The 26,916-nt window shown below is 31.4% G+C and overlaps 2 protein-coding genes across 2 annotated transcripts in view; both read left to right on the top strand.

Moving 5' to 3' along the window:
* The window catches only part of rdgC (retinal degeneration C), a 350,015-nt gene that overhangs the window by 211,638 nt on the left and 111,461 nt on the right, over positions 1 to 26,916 (top strand). The window contains exon 8 of the mRNA XM_085959019.1: positions 4,838 to 5,004. Coding sequence (XP_085815145.1) covers positions 4,838 to 5,004 — 167 coding nt within the window. The remainder of the gene's footprint in view (positions 1 to 4,837; positions 5,005 to 26,916) is intronic.
* Positions 23,320 to 24,990, top strand: LOC147063895 (uncharacterized). The gene has a single exon (XM_085959054.1). It carries the CDS (start codon positions 23,320 to 23,322, stop codon positions 24,988 to 24,990), a length of 1,671 nt encoding a protein of 556 aa, XP_085815180.1.

The following is a 26,916-nucleotide window of genomic DNA, read 5'->3' as shown; positions in this document are numbered from 1 at the left end:
GAATTTTGGTTAGGTAATTGAATTTAGAGGCTGGTAGATGTGTTATTAAATGAATAATATAAACGAGCTCGCTAATGTGTCTTTGCATATTATATAAAACCGTCATATTAATAATTTTGAAGTGTGTATAGCAAAAACCCTCGAAACTTATATTATTATATTTGTACAAATACTTTATAAAGTCTGAAATGTATTTTAATGTCTGAGATCGAATTAATTATTAAATATTTTAGTGATTATTCCGGAATAATCAAAGTTCTTGTAATCTCGCTCTTGATTTATTTTTGATCGTAAACAGTTTAATTTTTTTCATTAAGGACATTTAATGATCTTCTACATTTACAGTAAAAAAATCATGTACTTACACGATAATTAATAACGGTAACCGGACAAAACAGAACATGAATGAACAGAGCATGAAAAAACAGACCGATTACAAAACAAAACGGCGATAAACAGAACAGGGAAAAAATCAAACATTTTTATTATCGAATCTATTTATTAATTAAATACTCATTAAACTTAAATTTATAAAAGATATATATATACATATTTAATGTATAAGTCACTGTATGTTGGCCATTCGGCATAAAAACCTCAATTATCCATCTTATTGAATTTTATAATTCTGCACCACTATTACCACTCGATTACTAAGGACTTTTTTTAACTTCTAGGTGACCTGTCTGGGCGTTGGCTAATAATAATCGCTGGGAAGCTTTATTTCGTCTTAGTCCATCTAATAGGTTCCAAATTTAATGTTTGTGTGACTACAATGAATGAGATTAATGGGTTGTGAAAACCTTCACAACAATTTGTAGTCTTAGAACATCTCTTAGTAGCAGTCTCAAAATGATTCCATGTTCTAATTTGAAAGAGAGGTGATCTTCTTGTAACTCATTCGATGTTGGCTGAGAAGAAATATTTATTTTAACAGCAGCAATATAGGTGCTGTTAAAATATAGCACTTATTGCAACAATAAAAACCAACTTCGTGTAATTGTTACAATAAGTGCTAATATTTTGATACAAACCTACCCTAAGTTTGATAATATTTATCACTTTATCACTTTAGCGGTCGATAAGCATAGAATAGACCCACTGAAAATATGGCAGCTAGTTGGTCAAATAAAGCTGTTCTTAAATCTGGTATTGGTACAAAGGAGAGGGCAAGAAGAGAAGTCAGTTTCAATTTCATGTCAATATCAGATTCGTGCTTTTTATATTTTTGACTTTTTTCAAAATCTATACAACATATAAAAATACAACAATTTTTTAATATTAAATGTTCTATTTATTTTTTCCTGAAATGTTATAGTTCTGTTTATCGCTGTTCTGTTTATTTATTAGTTAGTTTAGTTAAGTTATTATAACCAAGTTATACAATTTAATGTTTTGGCCGTATATTTAGTCAAAGAGAAAATAAATCAATCATATTAAATAACTGCAAATTTTCATTTAAGGAGATATTAATTAATGTTTTTGAGTGGGCTAGTTAACGAATGTCCTGGTTACGTCGATATAATTTTTTTAACAAACATCCCGGATATGTTTTTCATCTCACGAGTTTTTGCATTTCTCTTAAAGCTTAATATTTTATCGCTTTTCACTTAAATGTCATGTGTTTCAGTTGTGACATGTATTTCGGGAAGCTTTTAATAATGAATTTTTCGCCGCAATCAAATTCAAACAATCCGACTCCCGAGTGGAAACACATGCGAGCTTTATATTTGAATCGCATTCAGCTCCAAGTGTGTCGTATTTGTAAATCTTCATACGGAATTTGTAATTTGTTTTGAATTTTCGTTTTTTGCCAGCGGGTCTATGGGAAGGTATTACTTCATAACAGATATGGATAATAACGGAAAAGAGATTTTATTATGTGATGATAATAATTAACTTTTCGTTCATTTGAAATTATTTTATGTCATAGAGTGTAAATTGTTACATTTATACATATTTTGTAACTTTTCTAAAGATAGCCTTAAATAAAATAAAAAAAACATTTTAATCTTATACAGAGTATATTTTGTTATTTATTACAGAACAGATGTAATTATATTTCAGGGAAAACAAGATGTACCTATAATATTATCATGTTGTTTTTTTTCAATCGATAAAAGGTATAACTCTTGACATTCAGAAGATGGGTAGGTAGTTATGTAAATAAATGATACAAAAACACTTTAAAAAAATGGCTTAACCCATTTGAATGAATTACAAATGGCATATTAATGAATATATATATTATGTATATGAATTAATATAAGTAAATATAAAATCAATTATTTTATTCTTAGATTAGAAAATAATAATTCTAAATAATATTTGATTATACAGTCGAACTTGGTTATTACGATCACGGAAATAGCGAGATCTCGGATGTATGAGGAAACATTCGTTGATATTTTAGTTTATGATGTTTTCCATACATTTATACACTCTTATAACGGGCTACTTCTCGGGTACAGGTATATCGAGCAAAGCTGTTAATGTGTCGATCGTTTAAAAATAACATTTTCGACCCTAGCTATAAAATCTGACCGGGCAGTTAACTTGACCGATACCACCAGGATCGGATTACGTTTATGACACTAGTTAAGTGTCTACGTACCTAATTGGTGTTTTTCCGACAACATTGAAAAAGTATCCACGCATATGGTTTAAATTGCATGTAAAAAATCCAAGCTTTTTGAAGTCAGTAGGTAACTACCAGCGCCGGCGGCTCATCTACATACAATAAACAACTTAGTGGGCTCGCACATTAGAACTCGCCGCATGCGTCTTACGACGAATTCGTCGATGTGACGTCATCGTAAACCAAGAAACAAACGTTAACAAATGGAGCTTCGCAGATTGGCCGATGCAACTGCGACGCTCGACGATCCGCAGATGCAACATGTCGCATTTGCTACAGCCTGCATGTTGAAATCTAAAAATGTCGATTCCGCGCAAGCGCACAGCCTGCGGCCATCGGCCATTTCTGTCTCTGTCTCTGTCTACACTGTCATTGCTCGCTCATCGCTGGTCACCGCGTTTGACGTTTGTTAATACAATCAACACAATACAAATGGCAGACGAGAGACTTCTCCTTTTTCACGTTTGACGTTTGCCGCTAGGCAGATGTGCGAGGTTGTAGCATGCAACATTCGTCAGCGGTCTCAGAAAATTTGATTTATGGCCGTCAGGCACACAAGGCGAGTTGTGATGTGCGAGCCGGCTTAGTTTGTAGATTATGAATGCCATGCTTGTTGTCGGGGATTTTTACGATGGTTTTTAGATTTTTTATGTTCTATGCTTAAATAGAACGTGACGTGAAAATGTCATATAACAATATAAAGAGTAATGCTTATAACAAGCTAATTCAGTCGATTCCATCTTCCTCGTCATAACCAAGTTCGACTGTAATTACGATGGTTACTTACTTACCAATCAACGATTTAAATTCGACCGTTGCTTAATTGTTTCTTTTAAGATGATTCCTCTACATACCACCTAGCGGAAAAATATGAAGCTTGCAATTTGAGACATTTTTTATCAGCATACTAACGTGGTCGTACCCTAAAATTCGACAGAGACATTGATTCTCAAATCCCAATAGTCAAGATCGTTAAAGTTTGGTAAGATTCCATGTCTCACAGCTATTTATATCATAAAATAAAAATAAAAAAAATGAGAGAGATACATGAATAATTTATTATTGCAAACGAGATAAAATTCATGCATCTTGTTTACCTAGGAAATCCATGCATCCTGATTCTACGACGTGCCATAGCATCGAATTTAAATTTTACGCTCAGATAATACCAAAGTTAAATATTTGAAGTTCATTTCTCAGGCGTATAGCCACGCTTCTGAATAATTTATATGCAAAGAAACTGCAGTAATAATCTCATGGCTAACAGAATGTTAGATATTGTTATAATATACATAATATACCTGATTAATAAATTGAAGTACTATCGTCTCATAAACTGTATACAATTATGAAACAAGAAACTGGTACGAGATTGATATAATATTAATAATAATATATATATATATATTACACATTGATACATTATGTCCGTTGCGCTTTTCATAGTAAAATGTAATTTTGTGACAAGATGTTTATGATGGTAGATGCTGGGGTTATATGAGATTACGTTTGGATGCCAGGCACTAACCTTCGCTGGGTGAGGCTGGCTCCGTGGTCTGGTTGCACTATGTCTCACCCGATTGTTTATTGGGTTACCCGATACGCGGCACTTGATGGTACAATTTTGATGAATGATAAGAGCCGATATCACGGTTTGCCAGGTATTCAGAAGTATCGCTTGAACGACAGTCACACTATATTAAGCTGACCCGGCAGTGGCCTACGAATAATTTCTGAATCAATCTGTATAATCGAATTTAGTATTATTTAATCACGGTTGATTGATGACCTGTAACTGCTGGTAGCTCTGACTTGCAACAATATCTAGGGATTTGATGTAGGTGGGAAAAAAGAAATGATAGCCACCATTATTGGCCCAACCATATATAATATATTTATAAGTAATATTTATAAATTGGTCATATTTTCAATTAATTGTCGACTTTCTTTATCCTATCATGCTCCAGCCTCGAAGCATAGGATAAACACAATATCTGAACACTCCCTTTGTGGAAACCATATTATCCCGCGGGCAGGATTTCCTAACATTCTTGGCAATCTTATAAATTAATTGATATTTCTATCTTATCTTAGGAGTGCACTAATGCGACTGTACTACGAACACTCAAGTTCATGTGCAGATGTTTCAGTTACAATTAATACAGAGTTTAAACGTGAGGTGTCTTTACTTTGTTCTAGAATGGTCTTCCGTCACCTGAAAATCCTTACGTATTCAATGGAGATTTTGTTGATCGTGGCAAGAAGGGACTGGAGGTTTTCCTCCTGCTGCTATCCTGCCTACTAGTTTTTCCTGGAGGAGTTTTCCTAAACAGAGGAAATCACGAGGACCACATAATGAATGCCAGGTAAGAATTTTATTCTATTTAATTTAGAGTACCTGTGTCCTATATCATCATCGTAATCATTGTCAGCTTGGGTGTGCAGAATTTATATTCAGCTTAACCTAACCTTTTAGAAGTTTTCTACTTCTTGAGTACCATTGGATGACTAAATTTATCCAAATATTATTTCTTCTATGATATACGTTTTACAGTTTCATGTTTTTAACAATCTACAGAACACAACCATGTTTCTTATATTATCCAATTCTTCCGCATTTTGTTCGTACGCGTTATTACACTAATCATGCACATAATAATAATGCTATTTTTCATTTATCGACTTCTCTAATAGAACACGTGTAATATGAACAGTTGTGAATTATGTTACAACAATGTCAGTGGCGAAGAGTGGAGGTAAGCTGTTAAGATCCGCCATAAATAGTGCAAACGTATCTTTGTCAGTCATACCTATTTGTATTCATTGAAATCAGACTACACTTTAGAGATGGTGTTGGTTAGTTTTTAAAAATCAATTAATCCCTATCTAAACCAAACCATAATAGTTACAGTAACAGCCTACCTCCACCCTTCGCCACTGAACAATACTGTACCTCAGAACCATGTTAAGTAAAAAAAATGCCAAAAATTTGTTAAGTACAGATTATGTAGGTACGTAAATTATTATCATATCTGTAGTCCTGATTACTAGTATCAAAAACAGCGACACCAGACACCAACACAAATTTTGTCATTAACAGCGAACCAATCGAACATGTGACCCATTATAAATATTTAGGTACATGGGTCAATGAGAAATGGGACCAGTATCAGGAAATAAAAACTAGAATTGAGATCGCAAGGAGCGCCTTTCTCAAAATAAGACGCCTCCTTAGCAATTGAGATCTTAACCTAGGTCTGAGACTGCGTATGGTACGTTGTTATGTGCTCTCAATTCTTTTCTATGGTATGGAAGTATGGACGCTAAACCAAGAGATGTCACTGAGACTTTAAGCTTTCGAGATGTGGCTGTATAGACGCATCCTCAAAATTCCTTGGACTGACCGGGTGACAAATTTTGAAGTTCTCAATCGAATGGGGAAGGACCGAGAAGTTCTACGTGTATCAAAACCAGGAAACTACAATACCTCGGCCACATTATGAGAGGACAAAAATACAGCATTCCCAAACTTGTCATTCAATGAAAGATCAATGGGAAGCGTAGCAGAGGACGGCGCCGCATTTCGTGGCTTAAGAACCTCCGTGATTGGTACGAGTGCAGCTCCACCGAACTGTTCCGGGTAGCAGACGACAAATATAAGATCGCCTTGATGGTGGCCGACCTCCGCTAGGGGATGGCACAATAAGAAGAAGAAGTCCTGATTCACACTTTATTGTACCTAACTATACTATAATATTAAAATTAAGGGTAGGGAAAATCATTAATTTAGTTTTTTCAGAATGGTTATTTTTTGACATAAGGCAGTCTGACCCTCGGGTGTGGAATAATAATTGGACAGGCCCGTTATACGAAGCTCATTCTCGGATTATTATTGATATTTGTATTCAAGCATTTATGTTTTCTTAGAAGAATGTGTTTAGAATCAACATAAAATAGAACCAACAATTTCAGATGATAATTAAATACTAAACACTCAAACTTATCATGTTACATTTAATGATTAGTCGATATCAAACCTTTCAGTCAAGCAGTTCATACATAATCTCTAAATTAAATAAACTTTCTTCGCATACTGTGTTTGTTCGCAATATACAGAAAACTGTCAAAATAATAAAGTCATACTATCACGCTATATTAAAAATAGATAATATGAAACAATATACAATTATTAATACGGTTCTATGTTTATTAATCAAATATGTATCCATATAAAATTAAACTGAGTAGTTGGACATCATATCAAACAATTACAAAATGGTGATCCCGACGGAAAAAAACAACGGGTGTAATCTTGCAAAAATGTTCTAAAATATAATAATACGATGAGAATGCAAATATTTACAGAGTTTATAGTATTTTATCGTATAAATTGCGTTAAATAATATAACACATCAGTAGATAATGATAAAATCATCAATAAAAGCTCTCCATTGTACAATTGTGACATAAAATATATTATTATTATTATGGGCTGTAACTCTTTTTGATTAGAAAATTTATACTGTAATAAAAAAAATAATGGGAAAAGTTGACGATTACAAGGAAATACTTTCAGATTGTAATGCATCATACTATATTGTCCGTACATATGATAAGTTTTATTATAATGCAAGATTTTTTATAGTAACGTAAAATTTTTAAGTACTGATATTTAAAAAAAAATATATGTCATCATCTCAGTGGCTAACGATTTAATCCAGGATAAAGGCATCTCGTTGCTGTTTCCACTCTTCTCAATTCTTATTCTGTGGTCGCCACGTATTTTTAATAGACCGATTTTTTCTAATAGTTATGTTTCTAAAATATTTAAATTATGTTTTTTAATTGTATCGTATTATTTTTATCCCACCGATTTGCATTAACATCTTGTGACTTGTTTTTAAGCTAATCGACGTTGTACATACTGTCTACTTTGCATTCTAAATTTCCTTTGACCTGTGATACCTCAATGTAAAATTAGCATTCTATCAAGGTTTTCATTTTACTTCACAAAAGTTTATTTCTAAGTATTGTATAACTAAGATTCAGGATAAAATTTGGTAATTTATTAATAAAACTTTCTGCTAATAGGTACTTTATGAATTTTTTAAATACATTTTATTTGAAACAGTTCATAAGAAATATTATATGTGATATAATATACATAATTAAAAAAAACACTTTTGAGAAAATATATTAAGAGTATAACCAATAGAAAAAATCTTTTTGAAAAAAGTAAGACACCCGGCAGGAATCAAACCTGCATCTCTTGGGTTTACGTCCCGTACGCGCATTGTCCACTATGCCACTAGGTGACATACTAATTATAACAAAAAAAAAAACTGATAATACATCCTCTACTCTGTGTAAATTGAAGAAATTTGTCCTTATCTGCAAAGGGGTGAATGTGAACATTTAAATATAATAATATATTCAATGAGTGACATATCCTTCGGTAGGTATGAAACCTTTAACAAATGCATTTTAGTTATAAGAATAATCACATGTGTTCGACATAATACAAAATGTAAATATATAGGTTCCTACCTTAAACCGAAAATAGGCAAGTTATATCGTTCTTATTATAGATACTTACTGTAGTCTGGACAATCATCTAGTGGACCATATATGTATTAAAATACCTAAAGAGCGACCAAAACTATGCCAATAAGATAATTAAGTTTGACGGAAGTACATTCCTTCGATTAACTTGGAACATATGAGCGTAGATTGACCACTTTTATGATGATGGTGATATCCAGATTTATATGGATTAATAATGAGCTACGACATTTTCCACTATGTACAATTTTTAGTCAGAATTTGGATAGACTCGTTAAAAATAGTCTCATATTATAGTATAATCATGATTTATGTTTGGGAATCATTGCTTTATGGAATATAACGTTTTTTGGTAGATCACAATGGATGGAAAATTCGATTAGCGTTCGAAGCAAGCAATGCCTTCAGTTCAATAAAATCGGCCTTATCGACTTGTTAATTTACACAAAGTTCACGTAAAACTCTTGAACGCCTTTGTCTTCTATATTTAGCTACCGTCCACACCTGCGACTTTGTAGGCAGGTGTTCCAAGGTAACTTATCACTACAATAATTTCGAGGATCATCATAAAATTGATTAGTTGCCCGAGGGGACAATTTCTTTTTCAGCATGCGACGTAATGCCGCTAAAAATTTGTTAGCTGGAGTTTAGTAATAAGTAATAGTATCTTACCCGTTTTCTCTGCGGAATTGATATTTAAAAAAACATTATATTCAAATATATATATTTTAAATTAGTTTTATAAAAAAATCTATTCCTTCAAGTAAATTACCGAATATGAATGAAAATCAAATTTTTTATCAAAAATCTATATTAACAATTTAATTTTGAACAATACAATTAAATGTATTAACAAATAAATAAATAATCAAAAAAATAACTCATTCTGATTACTAAATTCATTCTAATTAACTATTTATTTTATTCAATGAATAATTCACAAGATTTTAAGAATGTACCATACTAATTATTTAATATACATAATTTTGAAAATACTCATGAGAAAATATTGCCAATAGAAAAAATATTTTTTGAAAAAAGTAAGACACCCGGCAGGATAGAACCTGCGTCTCTTGTGTATCGCGCTCTATGAATTACCACTATGCTACGACTGCCATGCTTTATTGCACCAAGAGACGCAGGTTCGATTCCTGCCGGGTGTCTTGGCTATATTTTTTCGTGAGTGCTTCATTCGATCAATCGGACAATGAAGGATTGTCAATAACATATGTAAGATTATATTTCTTATGAACTGTTTTAAATAAAACGTATTTTAAAAATTCATTAAGTACCTATTAGCAGAAAGTTTTTATTATTAAATTTGCAATTTTTATTCTGAATCGTAGTTATACAAAGTTTATGATATACGATATATTTTTTTTCTGAACCGGGCAGCAATTTACCTGTATATAAAATTAAATTTTGTATGTACATCTTTACATATTTCTGCTTATAAGTATATATCCCGATATAGTTGTTAACATGGATGGCTAAAATTGTGAAGTAATGATCAAAAAGAGGGTCTACATCAAAGCATTCTTGGGTATTCATTTTTTCTGAGAGGATGTATATTATTAACAAAACAATTACCTTATAAAGAAAACTCCTAAGCCGTCAACAATTATTCTCTGTTTAAAAAGCCCCCCAAAATTTACCCCCGTATAAAAAAAATCTACAAGGCGTTTATGTAGTGCTGGTAAGCTTCTGAATTTAGGCTTCATACATATTTTGTCTGACTGAATGTGTATATTATATTATAATAATTGTAGTTATGTACTGATTACAACTGTAAAAATCGAAATTGAGAAAACAAATATAATAAAATGAATATTAATAATTTAAATTTCTACTGGTGTTATCTATGAACGCAAAATCAATTGAACTGGAGACACTATTTCTAGAATTTGGTATTTTTAAAAATAATATTTACCTGTAATTATGTTCTTTAATCTGATAAATAAATTAAATATTTTTTTCCATTCATTATTTTTTTTGCTTCACTGTAATTTTATTTTTATGCGAAGGTTTTTTTAAGCAGATGCTTATTGTCTACGGAATTCTAGAACCAACCAACTTGTATAAATTATTATAATGTCACATGATTTCAGCTATTATATAAGCCCCCTATGAATGGTATATGTTTATTTAATCATTTATTCTGTAGATGGTTTGGAATGCAGTATATAAATACGCATCTATATAAGCCTCAGCTGAGACTTTGTAGGTTTATTAAAAAATCTAACATTAGATTTATCATAATCTGCTTATAGTTTTATAATATTATATTTAACTAATAGTTTGTTATATTTAACTAAAAGCACTAATTTACAAGCACAACATTAACATTACGTATATCTTTTTCATTAAAGCAATAAATTTTCTTTTTATGTTCATTGTAATATCCAGGTTTTGTATTTGACCGACGAAAATCCAAAATATGATCAGTGATTTTTTGCATTATATTTTCAAGTCCAATACGTGATTATAATATATCGTGGGCTTGCTGTCAAAAGTTGGTAAGTTGATAATTTAGGTATTTAGAGTTAACAACGGATCATGTGTCTATATATAAATCTATGCTAGAAAAAAATCAAGGCAATCCGATATATAAAACATGTACATAGAACACAACTAAATGAGCATTGTGCCTGACTTCGGAGGGCATGTCAAACTAAAAATTGCAATTACTCCATAATATAATTTCAAAACTTACCAACTTTTGGCAGTAGCCCCACGTAAAATAATATATATATATATATATAATAACTAGTATTTTTTTCTAAAAAAATCCCTAATTTCAATTCCCTAATTTAAATGTAGGCTTAAAATACTCATAGTACCTCTAATCACCATTAATCTATACATAGGTACTATCTTCTCCTTGCTTGGTCGTAAATAACCTTTTGATGTAATATATTTTATTTTTACGCCGATTATGGGACCCAGGTTCTTCATTCAAGCTATCAAACACAATCATTGGTCCAGCAGTTTTTGCATATTTTCAAGTACCTAAAACGTGGAATTATTATATTATAATACTATCAGATTTACCATTCATCAAAATTTTGCCATCAACTCAATTCGTCATAATATAAATATTGCAGCGAACCGTGTTGTCAAATTTTATTTGAAAAAAGAAAACCAACATATTCTTAATAAACACTTCCCATAAATTTTAAGATGTTCACCGTATTCGACATCGCGTATGGAGTCAATATTTGATATCGATGTGTACTCGAAGTGTTTAGATGTCTCCGTATAAATTTGACCTCCGTTGGTCACGTGTTTTTTTTTCGACAAAATTTTCAACCGCAAAAATGCTCACATTTCATATATCATCTGTCCCATCATATTTTTTCCATCCTCTTCCTGTGTTGACAGTTTTCCAATTTTGCCACATCAAATCGAAAACAGTTTAGTTATGCGAATCTCGTGGTCATATACCACTAAACAAAGTATGACAAAAAAATATTGAAATTGATCAACTGTTTACATTATAAATTGACTACGATATAAAATATTTTTTTAAATGACATATGTAAAACTTTATAAGAAGATTTTGAGCTAATAGTAATCGTATGTACGCTATCGCAATAAAATTGATGTATCATTCTGCAATAGTGTCGACTATAGACGAGGGTCTTGTGATTTTTATTTTATTCCCAATTATATACCAGATTTAAAATAACTGCACGCACAAAAAGCAAGCATTCTTTGATAGTTTAACGAAAATAATTACATAATAATAATATTGTAGACATATAAACATTTAGCAAAAATATTTTTTATTGAATAATCAATATAAGGTGGCCTATTTAGTGGAGCGACTGTTTCAAAGAAATGGATGACGGGATCGATCCCGTGGCTTAACAAGAAATGCGTATTGTTTTTCAACGCGTATTAAATTTGATTCAATGTATGAGTATATTGGGTTGAGTGAATGGCTAACAACTTAATTACTTTACTTCGTCACGCTCCAATGTTGGACCATAGAGCAAGCATAGATCAGGCTATTTCCCACCGTCCATCACCACGTCTCACGCCTCCCTCCATGTTATATTTGTCGCTGAGTTTCAAATCCGCTATAACACTTTTTCATTATGTTGAGAAAATCAATAAAAACTTTTTGAACTAAAAAGGTTTTTGAATGTTTCAGTAGTGTTATAGCGGGTATTGATAGACGCATGGATTTTGTTTCATAAATGTCAGTTTATCGTAGCGGATTTTGAAAGAGGCGATAAAATTTCTTGTAGAGATTTTAATAACGAATCCATCGATATATATATATATATATATATATATATATATATCTTAATTATTTCAAAAAAGTGTTATAGCGGGTTTTGAAACTCAGCAAAACATATCTGCTGCGCATTGATTATTTTTGTAGTACGGAAGTAGGGGTTGGATGCCATCATTGAACCAGTGCTTTCATTGGACCACGTAGATATCAGAAATAAAAGACGTTAGAAACCATCAATGACGTCACAAAGCAAGCTTTTCATGCCTCTTCCGCGCCTCTCTTGTTTCAGTCTTGTCGTGGACGTGGTAAATGAGTCACGTCCGTTGGTATGTTCATCGTGAATACAGTATAACAATCAAGTAAAACTAAAACGAATGTAGGTACTAAATGATGGCGACTTGATTTAGTGTACCTACCTAATGCATACATGATGTTGTTCATCATAGAAAATTATAATGATAGATTAGCCCTTGCGAATAAATTTCTCATATTTTGAATTTGTTACAAATTAATCAGAAATACAAAATTACTTCCAGTACATTCCATCAATACGGTAAATAACTTTTTATCATATCTGATATTATGCATCACCCCTCGAAATGACATCTGCTAAGAAGTCAGTAGAGTTAACAGATCCTACAACGGTTTACAGAGAAAACTAAAAGTAAATTATACGAAACTCTCATCAGGTCTATATTGACATATGGATTGGAATACTTACGAAAAATGAGAGGAATCTGGATATCTTTGAAAGAAAGATACTTTGAAGCATTTTCCAAATCTTATACATGCAATGTGGTATCTGGGAAGAAAGCAAAAACACAAACTATAAGGATTGTAAGATTGTCCGAGTCCGCTGAGCATGCCAAAACTCAAGGATGGAAGACACATAACTACCAAAACGGTCCTTCTTCAACATACTATAAGGGAAAAATACGCTTGGGAGACATAGACTGAGGTGGTTTGACTGTGAATAAAGAGACACCGCATGTATGAAGCTAATACGATGGAAGAAGCTTCTTATAAACAGAGAGAGAGGCGACTAAGATCCACATTAAATTGTAATGAGAAGAATGCTAGGTGCATTTTACATCTTTTTTTCATAATATATACTAATTTAATATTAATAACAGATAAATTTTATATAAATTATTGTAAGTTTACTTTTTATAATATGGACGGTGATTTTATACGGAAAATTTTAATTAAAATATATAATAATATGAGTAAATCATGATTTTTATATAATTTGTACCTAATTAACGAGAGTTCTAACTTACAGAAATGATTACCTATTAAAAAGTTGAGAATTTTCATCAAATATTTAACTTAACTTTAGATTGAAAATACATACAATTTGCGTGTTTGGCAAAACTGGCAGCGTGATAATGGAAACCAGATTAAATGGTCGAGTTATTAAAACCCAATTGGTCAAAATAGCATGATGGATTATTTTCCATTTGAAATATTTTTCTAACTATACTTTTTAAAATAATCACCTCACTTTATTATAATTTAGACATTTAAAAAAGTTAATATGTAATTTAATGAATTAACAATTAGTTTCAATCAATAACAATTGTGGTTGATTTTCCGATGTTTTTGTGACTTTATAAATATCGTAATAAGTATAGCGTTTTATTATCTACAATTTGGTCATTTTTTACGTAGTTCATATTCAAACCATTGAAGAATATCAACATAAATTTCTATGTTTTATTGACTTCAAACATCGATGGTTTAGTCAGCTTAGTGCAAAGATAATATATGTCCAGTTTTGTATGTTTTGAGAAAATCGAGTTTAAAGATTTGAGAGGCATGAGAAATATGTATACATATTATTATGTGTTTGAATGATACAATATTTTCTCAAATATCCTATTTGGACGTATAATATTTTAAGAACATAAATATAGTATGATGATGCAGACGAAGGTTTTGTGTATGTTAACTCAATTTCGACAAAAACTGGACATACAATAATATTATCTTTGCACTAAGCCATCGATTCTTCTGTTTTTCTTGTGAAACTAATATAGGTAGGTATATGGGATGATTGGTTTTAAAGAAAACTGTAAATTTAAATATTAACTGCTTAGAGATTTTGATATTATCCGGTGCTGTGTCTCCATTCTAATAATAAAATAGAATAATTTTATTTTGGCCCATTTCATGATGATTTTTGTGAATCAAACTTTTCAATTCATTCTTCGTAAAAAATTATATACAACCGCTACTCTGTGTTAATTGTAGAAAATTGTTTATAAATCAAAGCTGCGACGGGGTGAATGTAAACATTTGAATATAATAATATATTCAAGGAGTGACTTATCCTTGAAACGTTTAACCAATGCGTTCTTCCAGATATGAGAGCAATCACAAGTGTTGGACATAATACAAAATGTATATATATATCTTAATGCAAAAAGAGATTATCTATATCGCTCGGAGCTTAGATACTTACTGTAGTCTAGACAATCACTTAGTGGTACCAAATAGATATTAAAATACCTAAAAAGCAACAAAACTATGTTGATGAGATTTTGGCTTAAGAGTAAGCTCTACAGAATTGCCCTTGAGAATTGAAAATATGATTTTTTTATATGTGGTCCGGAATTGTTGGTCTACTAGCAATATACAAAGGTCGCCGACAATGCTTGTGTCAAATGTAAATGGTCTCTAAATTAAATTTAAATCATAAACACGGTCGACGTGAAGACAGTATGGGGTGACCAAAAAATAATATCTTCTAATATAGGTAGGTACGTAAATGTTACTAAATTCAATTTGTTAATCAGCTGTTTGGGAGGAAGTATTGCAACCAATATGACGGTGACATTTTCAATTATGTGGTTGCCACAATATAAACTTAATAATATATTAATAACTTTTTAACCTGAAATTGTCCGAGAATTAAACATACGAAGGATGTTGAAATGCATATCTACCTACATTTTTATTTCATGTGCTATCCAAAAAACATTAATAATGAATAGTATTTATTTTTAATGTGTAGGACCTACATATTAAAAATAATAGGTACTTATTGCGCAATTTTACTTTTATACAACTAGTGAAACAATAGGTAGGTAGTACCTACCATTATTGTATGTAAAGCCAATGGACGAAATAATTTATATCATGAGTGCCTACAAATAATTATTAACATACATTCACCACACACATTTATTTTTTATTCGTCAGTCGGACTGGCAGGCAAAAAATAACGTCAGGGTTGTCGAAGACGTAATTATTTTGTACTTTTTAAGTTTTATTCATAATATTTATATTATTTAAGTTTTGTCCATCTAATATCCACTGTGGTTCACGTGGTGGCATGTACCTCTTTTTCTGGGGTCAACTAATTCAAAAAGTAAACACCCATAATAGAATTTTTCCAGTTTTGGTTGCATTATATTCCAACTCATTTCCGATTTTATTAATGGAAATTTCTCGGTGTACATAGTAAACAAACCTACGAATAAAAAAAGACAGGAAGGAACACAGTGATTCATCGCAGTAAAAACTGGCAACCAAATTCGCCATTTTGGAAAGCGACGATTTTGCGTAAACAAATATCACGTGGTCTGCACGTGTGCGGTAAACATCGTATGTGTTTGTAATTTTGTGTATTTTATGTTTGTGTATCATGCATTGTCGGCCATATTTTTCGGCCTTTCTGATTGCCGTGATTTTTTATTCGTAGAAACAAACAGCATTTTCTATTAGTTATATAAAGTCAACTTTGAGCTTTGAGCCGTGCTCACTCATGAATGTAATTCTTCATTTAAGTAAGTATATGTAAATTTTGATTTTATCTTGCAGAAAAAACAGTTATCTGACCTTTTGACTATATTATATACATGAAAATATAATGTTTTCAAATAATTGATATGGATTATATAATATATTCCATCGTATTATTTTCTCGAAATCATAAAGATACTATAATAGTATTTGAGTATCAACCTATGTTCAATTTGAATTGGATTATAATAATAATATACCCGTAGATATATCAATAGTATGTTTGCTACGATATCCACCCAAGTTATCAGTATGTACTTGCACAGGTTTGATTAAAAACTATGATGAAATTAACATTTTACAAATATTATATTATTTTGACAAACCTGTTTTCTGATCAGCGGACACGTGCAGGTGTTTATCAAATAATAATGTAAGATTGTCGACAATAATAATAATGTAGAAGGTTGACAATAATAAAAATAATGTTTTTTTTTTAAATAAAATCTCCGATGATTAGTGATTTTTGCCAAAAGATCGATTTACGAGTACATTAACGTGCTTACGATGCCGAGGTCCATTTTATACTAAATTGTATTTGAATACCGAGCTCTTCAGCCCCCCCTTAAGTGCCATTGATTAACTTGCAACAGAGGAACGTGGATTGACCATTTTGGATGATAGTGATATCCAGATTTATTAATTGGATTAGCAATATGCTATGATATTAAATTAAGGAATTCATTTTATTTTTGATATTTGGCTATTAACATAATCAATACCTGCATTTAAATACTCAAGTACCCTAATAAATACTTTTATATATCGGACCTATATACTCTTTAAATATTAATTACATATTAAGATTATTTATTATATTATTTTACTTTATTATTTTTTTATGACTGATAACTTATATCTTGCTTATTAATAAGAATTATCTTTTTTTTAATTAACTATTTTTTTATTCAACGAATAATTCACAAGATTTAAAAATGTAACATTCCAATTATTGAACATGCATAATTTTTGAAAACCCTTTGAGAAAATAATATATATTAACCAATAGAATTTTTTTTTTGAAATTTGAATTGAACCTATGCTACTATGCAAAAGGCGCCATACTTCATTGCGATTAATCTTCTATATATTATTATCCTAAGAGATTTTGGAAAATACGTCAACTTTTTTATTTAAGCACCGTTTTGTTGATTATTAAAGGAATTCACTTCAATTTTTGGAGTCCCGAATCTACTTCCATTTGAATCGGGCACAATCTGATAAAACTCGACACAATCACAGATAAAATCATTTTTAAATCGCGTTTTATATCCGTCACCATACATTTTCGCATCTTGCCTTTCGTCTACCGCAAATCGATTATAATGTCGCTTAATTCTTTCTATATAATCAATATTGCAAAATATCTAAATAAATATTCCACAAAATTATTCAAATCTGTAAGTAGCACATTGGCGTATTCTTGAGTTTTAACACAAAATAAATACATATTTCCTCACTAATTATTACGAAAATATAATCTAAAACTACTTCACTGCCACTTATCTGTCAAACTGAAATATATGATTGATTTTCAATTGTTTTCGCCTATAACAAGTTCATTTGACGTGTCAGAATTCAAATTTAGAATTTTGCAGAAACAATCGAAAAATGTGACATTTCTATTAGCATGTTAAATAATCAATTTCAATCGAGACATTTTTATTGTAAGATGAGTTTTCTATTAATTAATAACAAATTTGATTTTTTTAAATACTTCTTTGTGGCTGTTCACGAACTCTTTTTTATTGAATAATTAGGCTACTAATTTCGATAGATTACAATATAGTCATATTAAGTTGCCATTGCAAACAATGAAATAAATTAATACGAATTGTTATAGTTAACAAAATTTGTGATATTGTATAATATCTACCTATTTTTACTATCCTTATCATCATCAATCTGGACCTATCCACTGCTGGATGAAGGCCTCCTCAGCCTTATTATACTCCTTACTTACACATGAATTATTATATATATCAAAATCAGTGATATTATACTATCTACCTATCTATATGTATAATGCCATTATTATCACGAGCCTTAATAAATCCACTGCTGGATGACGGCCTCTCTACGTTGATTGTATTCTTGATAGTCTTGAATTTCATCATCATCATCAATCCACTGCTGGATGAAGGGTTTGTTTTAACGAATTTGTGCTATTATACTTATTTCTATCATCCTTATCATCATCGACCTGAACCAATCTACTGCTGGATTAAGGCCTCCCATAGCCTGATTATACTCCTTTCTGCCATATGAATTGCTGTATTTATCAAAATTGGTGATATTATATTATATCTATTTATATTATATCATGAGCCTGAATTAATCCACTGATGGATGAAGGGTTCCGCAACCTGATTCTACTACTATAGGTTTAACGAATTTGTGATATTATACCTATTTCTATCGTCCTTATCATCATCGACCTGAACCAATACACTGCTGGATAAAGGCCTCCCTAGCCTGATTCTACTCCTTTATGTCATTTGAATTACTGTATTTATCAAAATTGGTGATATTATATTATATCTATTTATATTATATCATGAGCCTGAATCAATGCACTGATGGATGAAGGCCTTTCTAATTTGTTTGTATTTCTGTCAGTCATACGGTCATATGAATTGCTATATTTATCAAAATTGCTGATATTATATTCACCCATTCATAATATTGTCATTATCATCATCAACCAAGATCAATCCACTGCTGGATGAAGGTTATCCCAACCTAATTCTACTCTTCTTAGTCATATAAACTGCTATATTTTTTTAAATTTGTGATTTTATATACCTACCTATTTATATCGTCATCAACCTATATCAATCCACTGCTGGATGAAGGCCTCTTTAAGCTGATTCCACATTTTTAGGTTTTATAAATTCCTGTTTTTATCAGAATTGGTCTATTCCTCTCAGATATAATATGTATTGTTTTATTGTTTATTAACATTTGTCTCAATATGAATGTCCCGTACTGGAAAACTATATTGGTTAAGGTTAATTTTGAATTCAAAATTTGATTTTGTAAATATTATTTTATGGCTGCAGGCATTTATTTTTTATAGACAATGAAATAAAACAATGTTTAAATTTGTTTTTATGCTGCTATCCTTTTTTTAATATGTAAATGGGACCCGAAAGAGATATAATATTTTGATATAATGGATCGCTTTTTAAGATAATCACATATTATTGCTGTATATTCGAACGAATGAGATGTATAATTATTTATCATATTTAAATGCACATACCTACACATATATTGTATTAAAATTAAAATGCCATTGGTAACAATCGGCGATTCTGCTAGGCCTAGCAGCCTGAAGTGGTGTCAGACGATATTGTGAAGGCCAGACTCCAGAATAGACTACGCATACGACTCCAAATTTTTATAGCAGTGACGACATGCAAATCGTAAAACTGACAAATCAGCGAAATGTCAAACTGTCTAACGTGAATGAAAATCCATCCCGAAGAGAAAACTATGGCGCCGTCTATACATACTTTACAATTATATTAAAATCCAACACCATGTCGAACCATAACGAAAAGCTGTCTGCAAGACCTAGCGAGACAGACTGGCGAGAGCCAGCTGGCTCAGCTAGTTTTAATTAATGTCTCTCATAATATTCTCTGAAGCGCTTTTTGAATTGAGTTAACATTGGCTATTAGCTTTTGTATTTTAAATCAAAGTAGGTTTTACTTTAATTACAACGCGACATCACCCGACATAATATGCAGGTTCGATTCCTGCGGCGTGTCATACTTTTTCAAAAAAGATTTTTTTCTATTGGCTATAATATAATATTTTCTTAGTAGTGTTTTCAAAATTATGTATATTATCTAATTGTAATATTATATTTTAATGCGCTAAATAAATTAAAAAAAAAATAATGTTAATGTCTCAACGTGATTCTTGTGGGGTTGTAAAATCGATGATATTAAAATTTCACGATCTTTTTCTTATTTTAGATGTAAAGATTGCGTTGTTTGGGCTTTGAAACCCTATCACTCGTAGTAAGTGCTACCCCATCGACGCTTACGTATTCTAAAGGCATGCCTAAAAGAGTGGCTACTAAAGAAAACATGCCTTGACTTTTTTTGCGGGACAACCTTGTTATAGAGGTTTCTAGCGAGAAAGCCAAGAATAAAAGTTTAAAGCAAAAAAATAGTGCCCGTCTGCAAATAATATTTGACTCTAAAATATTGTAAATTAATAAGGTTACAGTCTTATATATAAAAATCAATATTTGTTTGTTTGTTCATATTTTATGCGCTGCCATACCGTTTATCCGATTGAAATAGAACTTTGTCAACGTATTGCTTGCACTTGCGCAAAGAGTATAGGCTATAATATCTTATTTATAAAAATGAATGTCTGTCCGTCTGTCTGTCTGTCCCGTATGCGTTTCTATACCATTCATCCGATTGCGATGAAATTTGTTTATATAAAAAGTGTTTATATGCACGCCCGGGAAGGTTTCTGAATTAGAAAAATCATCATCTTCTTCATTCTATTTTTCTTTTATTCGTATTTATTTATTTCGTCAGTTGTTGTACGCACACCCGCAAAGGTAAATAGTGGATATATGTATCCACGAAGCGACCCTATGTGAAGCCAGGTACTTCAGCTTGTAACTTATAAAAAACCATTTTATTTTGTAGCACTGTTATTTACTTTGCTTCTATCTAAATTAAATTTATTATTATCATGCGTTAAAATTTACTTTCAGTTTGAATCTGTATAATATAATATAAAGGTAGGTACGTACTATATTATATTATTTAACATTTATATGTATTTAAACTATTAATACGAGTAGCATATTACAATAATACTTGTCTTTATATGGCAACTAATAGCTGATTATAAGACTGTTTGATGGTAGGTATTACTATAATTGTATAGTACCCGCGATCGAATCCCGAATATACTCTTTTGATATTCAATTTATATATAAGCAGATAGATTAAAATGTAAGAGACGTTTATAAAAACATATTTGTGATAATTCATAACAAAAAAATCACTTCCGACAACATTGAAACAGGGTAACGATTAGGATAATTATGTAGTATATTTATTCTGGGTGTAATCAACATAGTTTAAATTAATTGCTTGCAAAAACCCCATGCAGCCCCCATTTGCAAAAACGGTGATGAGATCAAGTGGACTGTCTATACAGTCCACTTGGCCTTGATCCATTTATACATGGGGTTGTATTTACAACCACGGTAATATGTAAATAGTACGTATAACATTTCACCGTAACACAGTTCACAGTGAGCTTTTTTATCGGAAAGAGATGGCCGTATTTTATACGGTCATCTTTATAGCACCGAGATGAAAAAAATACGCGTCGTTCATGGAGCATTGCAGACAATAATGTTCCGATTTTGAAAAATTTCGTGAATTCAAGAATGAAAACCTAACCTAACAAATAATCCTGTATATCGGCTATTTTCAAAATTGGTTTGCCGCTGGCTTCCTGTAAACCGACAAAAACCGTGTTTTACTTAGACATGAATTTTATCTCAGTATTATACGACCCAAAGAGGTTGGACGATCTTTAATATACGACCATATATTTCCGATACAATATTTCACGGTATGATACGGTGAAATGCATACGTACAAATTTCCGGACACGGCGACCACGTGGCCGACGGATTGCGGAGGTATAGAATTACAGTGATAAGCACTAACCTTGGCGTTAAACAACCACTAAAAATTGTTGATACTTTCTTTATATTTTACGCATGTGCATAATACGACTTTACCGTTTGAACCACTCTGCACAAATTTTGTTTAATTGCAATATATTATGTATTGTTATCAAATATAAATTGAAATCTAGTAGGTAGATAGGGAATGGTTTAAACATAAATTTTTGTGAAATAACAACAATATTTAAAATATACGCCGGTATCGCGTATGTGATATTCCACGATTATTTAATATTACTACTTAAATAAATTATAGATAGTATTTAATTTACATATATAAAAAACCCTAGACCTTTTCAATGGGTTATCTATTTAACTCTTTCAAAAGCTAGCTTGGGTTGGTTGGCTATCAATCTTGAAAGAGATTTTTTTTGGTTGACTTTAAGTAAAAAGAGCCCGGCGGACTGATTGAGTTTCCTTAAGGATCTTTTCTGACACTACATTGGATTCAAATTGGATGGTGAAAATTGAACTCTTTTTTTAAAAAAAACTCTCTTAATAAATAAATACTTGATGTTATGATATATTAAATATTATTATAACCTATTATAATATTTTGTAATATGCTTTGGTTATGTTGATATTTGATGAGTTTTAAAAATCATCATGCTGGACTCCGGTTATAATTTTTTGTAATATAAATATTATTCAATCAAACATAATATTAAAATAATAGGGTGACGCACCCAATTGTTGGCACTCCACCAATTATCAGCACCCTTCAAGTAAACGTAAGAATATAAGATATGTGAGCATAGTTAAGTTTGCCAAGTATAAAAAATGTGTTCAGCAATTAATATTGTTTACGACAAGCAACATTCATCACACCAGGATTAACAAAATAGCGGGAAAATAGTGCGTCAAAAGTGCTCTGTTGTGTTTTGTGATTTTTTCCGCCATTTTCTTTGTGCCACGGTAAGAAAATGTTTCAATAGCCTTGCTGTTTTGTCTACATCTAAGTGTTTATCAATAAACTGACGATTTAAATGATTGCGGGATAGAGCCAGGCATTTGAATTTAAAATTTAATTTAAGGTTAATTGTTCGTTGTCTTTGTTTAAAGGGTGCCAACATTTGGTATCGTGATTGAGTAGTTTTCCTATTATTGGCACATGTGCTAATAATTGGTTATTTTGATAAAGTATTATTTTTAACAGATTTTAATTTCTATAGCCTATATCATTAAGGCTCTAAGTAATTCCATTGATAAAAATGTGTTACACTCGTTTTTTCCAAATGTTAGCCCCATGCTAATAATTGGTTTTGGCTTGTGCCAATAATAGGGTTAAATTATAGCTTGTGTCTTTATTTTCAGACTGAAGTATTCAAAATGGATCCAGTTAATAAGAAAAAGAGGAAAGAGAAGAAGAAGACTCTCGACAACACAATAATAAAAAGAAAAATATACAACCATGATAACTTGGTAAAAGCACTTGAGGCTGTAAAGTGCGGTATGAGTAAAAAACTGGCCGCAAAAACCTTTCATGTGCCGAGAGGAACTATTCAGTTCAGGTTACGGAAAGTAGATCATCAAGACCTTCCAGGACCAAGTACAGTATTAACCAAAAACGAGGAAGAGACTTTGGTGAAATGGATTAAAGACTGTTGCCGCAAAGGATTCCCTAGAAGAAAACTAGATGTTCAATTGAGTGTTGCACATTTCATAAAGAAAGCAAATAGAAAGAATCCATTCAAAGATGGAATACCTGGTAATAAATGGTACCAACTCTTTTTGCATCGTCATCCCGGATTAAGTATACGTGCACCTGAGGCAGTCACAGCATCAAGTGTGGCAGTGTCAGAGCAAGATATAAGAAACTGGTTCATTGGAATTGAAACCTACTTAAAAGACAACAGTTACTTTACCATTCTCTCGGATCCAAGTCGCGTGTTCAACGGTGACGAGTCAAACTTTCAGATATGCCCAAAAAGTGGAAAGGTTATTGCAATGAGAGGTGAGAAGGATGTTTATGAAGTAGACCATGCATCTGCCAAATCTGCTCTAACAGTTCTATTCACGTTTTCTGCCAATGGAGATACCACGCCTCCAATGATCATATTTCCGAATAAAAGGTTACCTAAGGATATAACATTAAATGTGCCAGGAGACTGGGGTATTGGTTTGAGCGATTTGGGATGGATGAAGGCAGAGGTATTTTATGATTATATAAAAAACGTTTTACACCCTTATCTATTGAAAACAAAAAGACAACTCCCCGTTTTACTTTTTGTTGACGGACACAAAACGCACCTCTCTCTGGAAGTGAGTGAACTGTGTAAAAGCTTGGAAATAGTTCTGGTAGCTTTATATCCAAACGCAACAAGATTGTTGCAACCAGCCGATGTTTCAGCATTCAGGCCACTTAAGCAAGCTTGGAAAGAAAGTGTATTGAAGTGGAGGCGTGAAAACCTCTTAGCTGCACTCACAAAAACAGATTTTGTTCCTGTGCTCAAGGAAGCTGTCGTAAACGGCATTAAGCCTTCTACTGTTATAAATGGTTTTAGAACCACCGGTTTATGTCCATGGAATTGTGATGCAATCAATTTTAACAAATGCCTAGCACGTCAGAAAACTGTTGAAAATTCAAATACCGAACAGAAGAACAATGACAATTTCAAAGAAAAGTCTCTATCAAAAGATACGTTTTATAACATAGTGGGAGAGAAAAAATTGAATGCCTTACAAACTCTTACCGAAGACTTTCTAATAGACAGTGAAAAAATCCTGAAAAAGCTTTTGAACTATTTCCAACATGATGAAAAGCACCAAGAATCAGAAATATCACATGAGGACAACCTTACAGAAGAAATCACTATAGAAGAGATGCCAATTTTATTTATGGATATCCTTGATAACTCACAGTTTGATTTAGTTACTGTGCAGAAATCTATTGAAAAAATGGGAAAAAACAAATTTGAAAGAAAAGAACACAAAACTTTGTTTGAAAGTGACTTAGTTACTTTAGATAAAAACGAAATGGAGATTCCAGAAAGTGATTAAACAGCAACGTGCAAAGAACATGTAGTTAAAGAATGCGAGATTATGGATATTATTGGTCAACAGAAAGAATATTTAACCCCTGTAAAATTAAGTGACGTTTTAGTAAAACCGAAAACACCTCAAAGAAAAGGCGTTAAACAAAGTGAAAGAGTTTCCTTTGTCTTAACTTCAGACGAATGGCAAAGCAAGGAAACCCAGAAACGGAGAGAAAAAAGTCTTAAAGAAGAACAAGTCAAGAAAAGAAAAGAGGAGAGAATCCAAAAACAAAAGGAAGTGAAAACTAAACATGGAGAAAAGAAAAACCTTACAAAAAAAACAGCAGCAACGTTAATAAATAAACAGAGTAAGAAATTGCAGTTCGGACCTGTGCAAAATACAACTAAAAGAGAATGTCAAGTAGAAAGAGAACCTAATGTAAAAAAAGAGAATATGATACCCGAAACGAAAAGAATCAAAGTACTGGCCGATATAAGATTGAACAAGCCTCTGGTGCCAATAGTTAACCAACAAGTCTCAAATCCCATAGTTGATGAAGACAAGAAAAATGATGGGATTAGAGATCCTTTTGATAAAATTTTAAGCAGTCGTAAGAAATCATACACGCTGGAAGAACTTGAAGCCATTTTAAATGATGATGATTAAATATTTAAGCGGTTAACATCATAAGAACTTACGTAATTAATTTTAGACACCTAAATATTTTTTGAGAATCTTTTGATCTCAATTAGTTCCTGAATTTATTTAAATATAATCATTATTTCTTTTAAGGTTTTTTAAAAATAATGTTACCTAATAATAAATGTATGAATAATAGTGTAAAACGTGTTTAATTTGCATGATTAATACACTTTTTTGGATCTCTATTAACTGTGCCAATAATTGGAAAAGGTTGTGTCAATAATAGGAAAAAGTATGCCAATAATTGGAATAAAGGCCAAACTCAGGAAATATCACAATTGTGTGCATATGCACAATACAAAAGTGTTTTTGGAAGTATTCAAATAAAACTTAAGTAAACATATTATTTAAATCAGAAACTTAGAAACTTAGAAAGATAATTGATAGAATACTGTGCGAACTTGAACTGCTCAGTTCCCTTAAAGTGCCAATAATTGGGTGCTTCACCCTATATGTTGTATTGTGACTGCAAAATATATTCAATTCATAAATTTTAACGTCACTAAAATAATTATTTACAAAACCTTTATTGAACCCAAACTGATTATGCGTGAGAATGTTGGGACTATTCAAATAAATTCGATTATGTTTAATGTCTTTGAATGGAAGATATTGAGAAGATGTCAGGTGGTGACTTATGTAGGTACAACTACAAACTGTGTGCATGGTTTAATAATCCTTTGCCATTTTAATGATAATTCAACTTTGTTTACTGTGCCATAACTAAAGGATGAATAATACAAAATCACCCAACAGACATTTCTTCAAAATAAACGATAAAAAGAAGAAGCATAGAACAACTTGGAGTGATGTGGTTGGACTATGCAGAAATATAACTTAAGCCCATGACGTTAGAGAAAGTTTGCAACAAAGGGAAAGTGTTTAAGACTCACATAGGCTTGTTAGTAGCGACGATCAAATAACATTTTAGTAATGTGATTTTCTGTAAGTACCAAATATTTTTTTAGCGTTGTAGAAAATTAGCAAGTTTTTTTTTACGTTTATGTCACTTTACCTGTAAATTGAAAACCATTTCATAAGATAACAACATTCATGAAATGCAATTTAAATTTAATTCAATATGCACAGCTTCGCGTGAAAGCTTTCTCATGCGGCATTAAAAATATAAACGATGTAAAAATACTATAAAATGTATTTCCTTAACTCTTTAAGACTTAACGTTTTTATTTTATGTAAAATACAAAAAAGATAATAGTTCTTTATTAGGATACATTTTTCACAAAAAAA

The sequence above is a fragment of the Rhyacophila brunnea genome, unplaced genomic scaffold (assembly GCF_057557595.1).
Source record: "Rhyacophila brunnea isolate RB1 unplaced genomic scaffold, BYU_Rbru_1.0 scaffold_8, whole genome shotgun sequence".
Lineage (NCBI taxonomy): Eukaryota > Metazoa > Arthropoda > Insecta > Trichoptera > Rhyacophilidae > Rhyacophila > Rhyacophila brunnea.
Note: the sequence above shows the minus strand (reverse complement) of the source record. Positions and strands in the feature narration are given on the sequence as shown.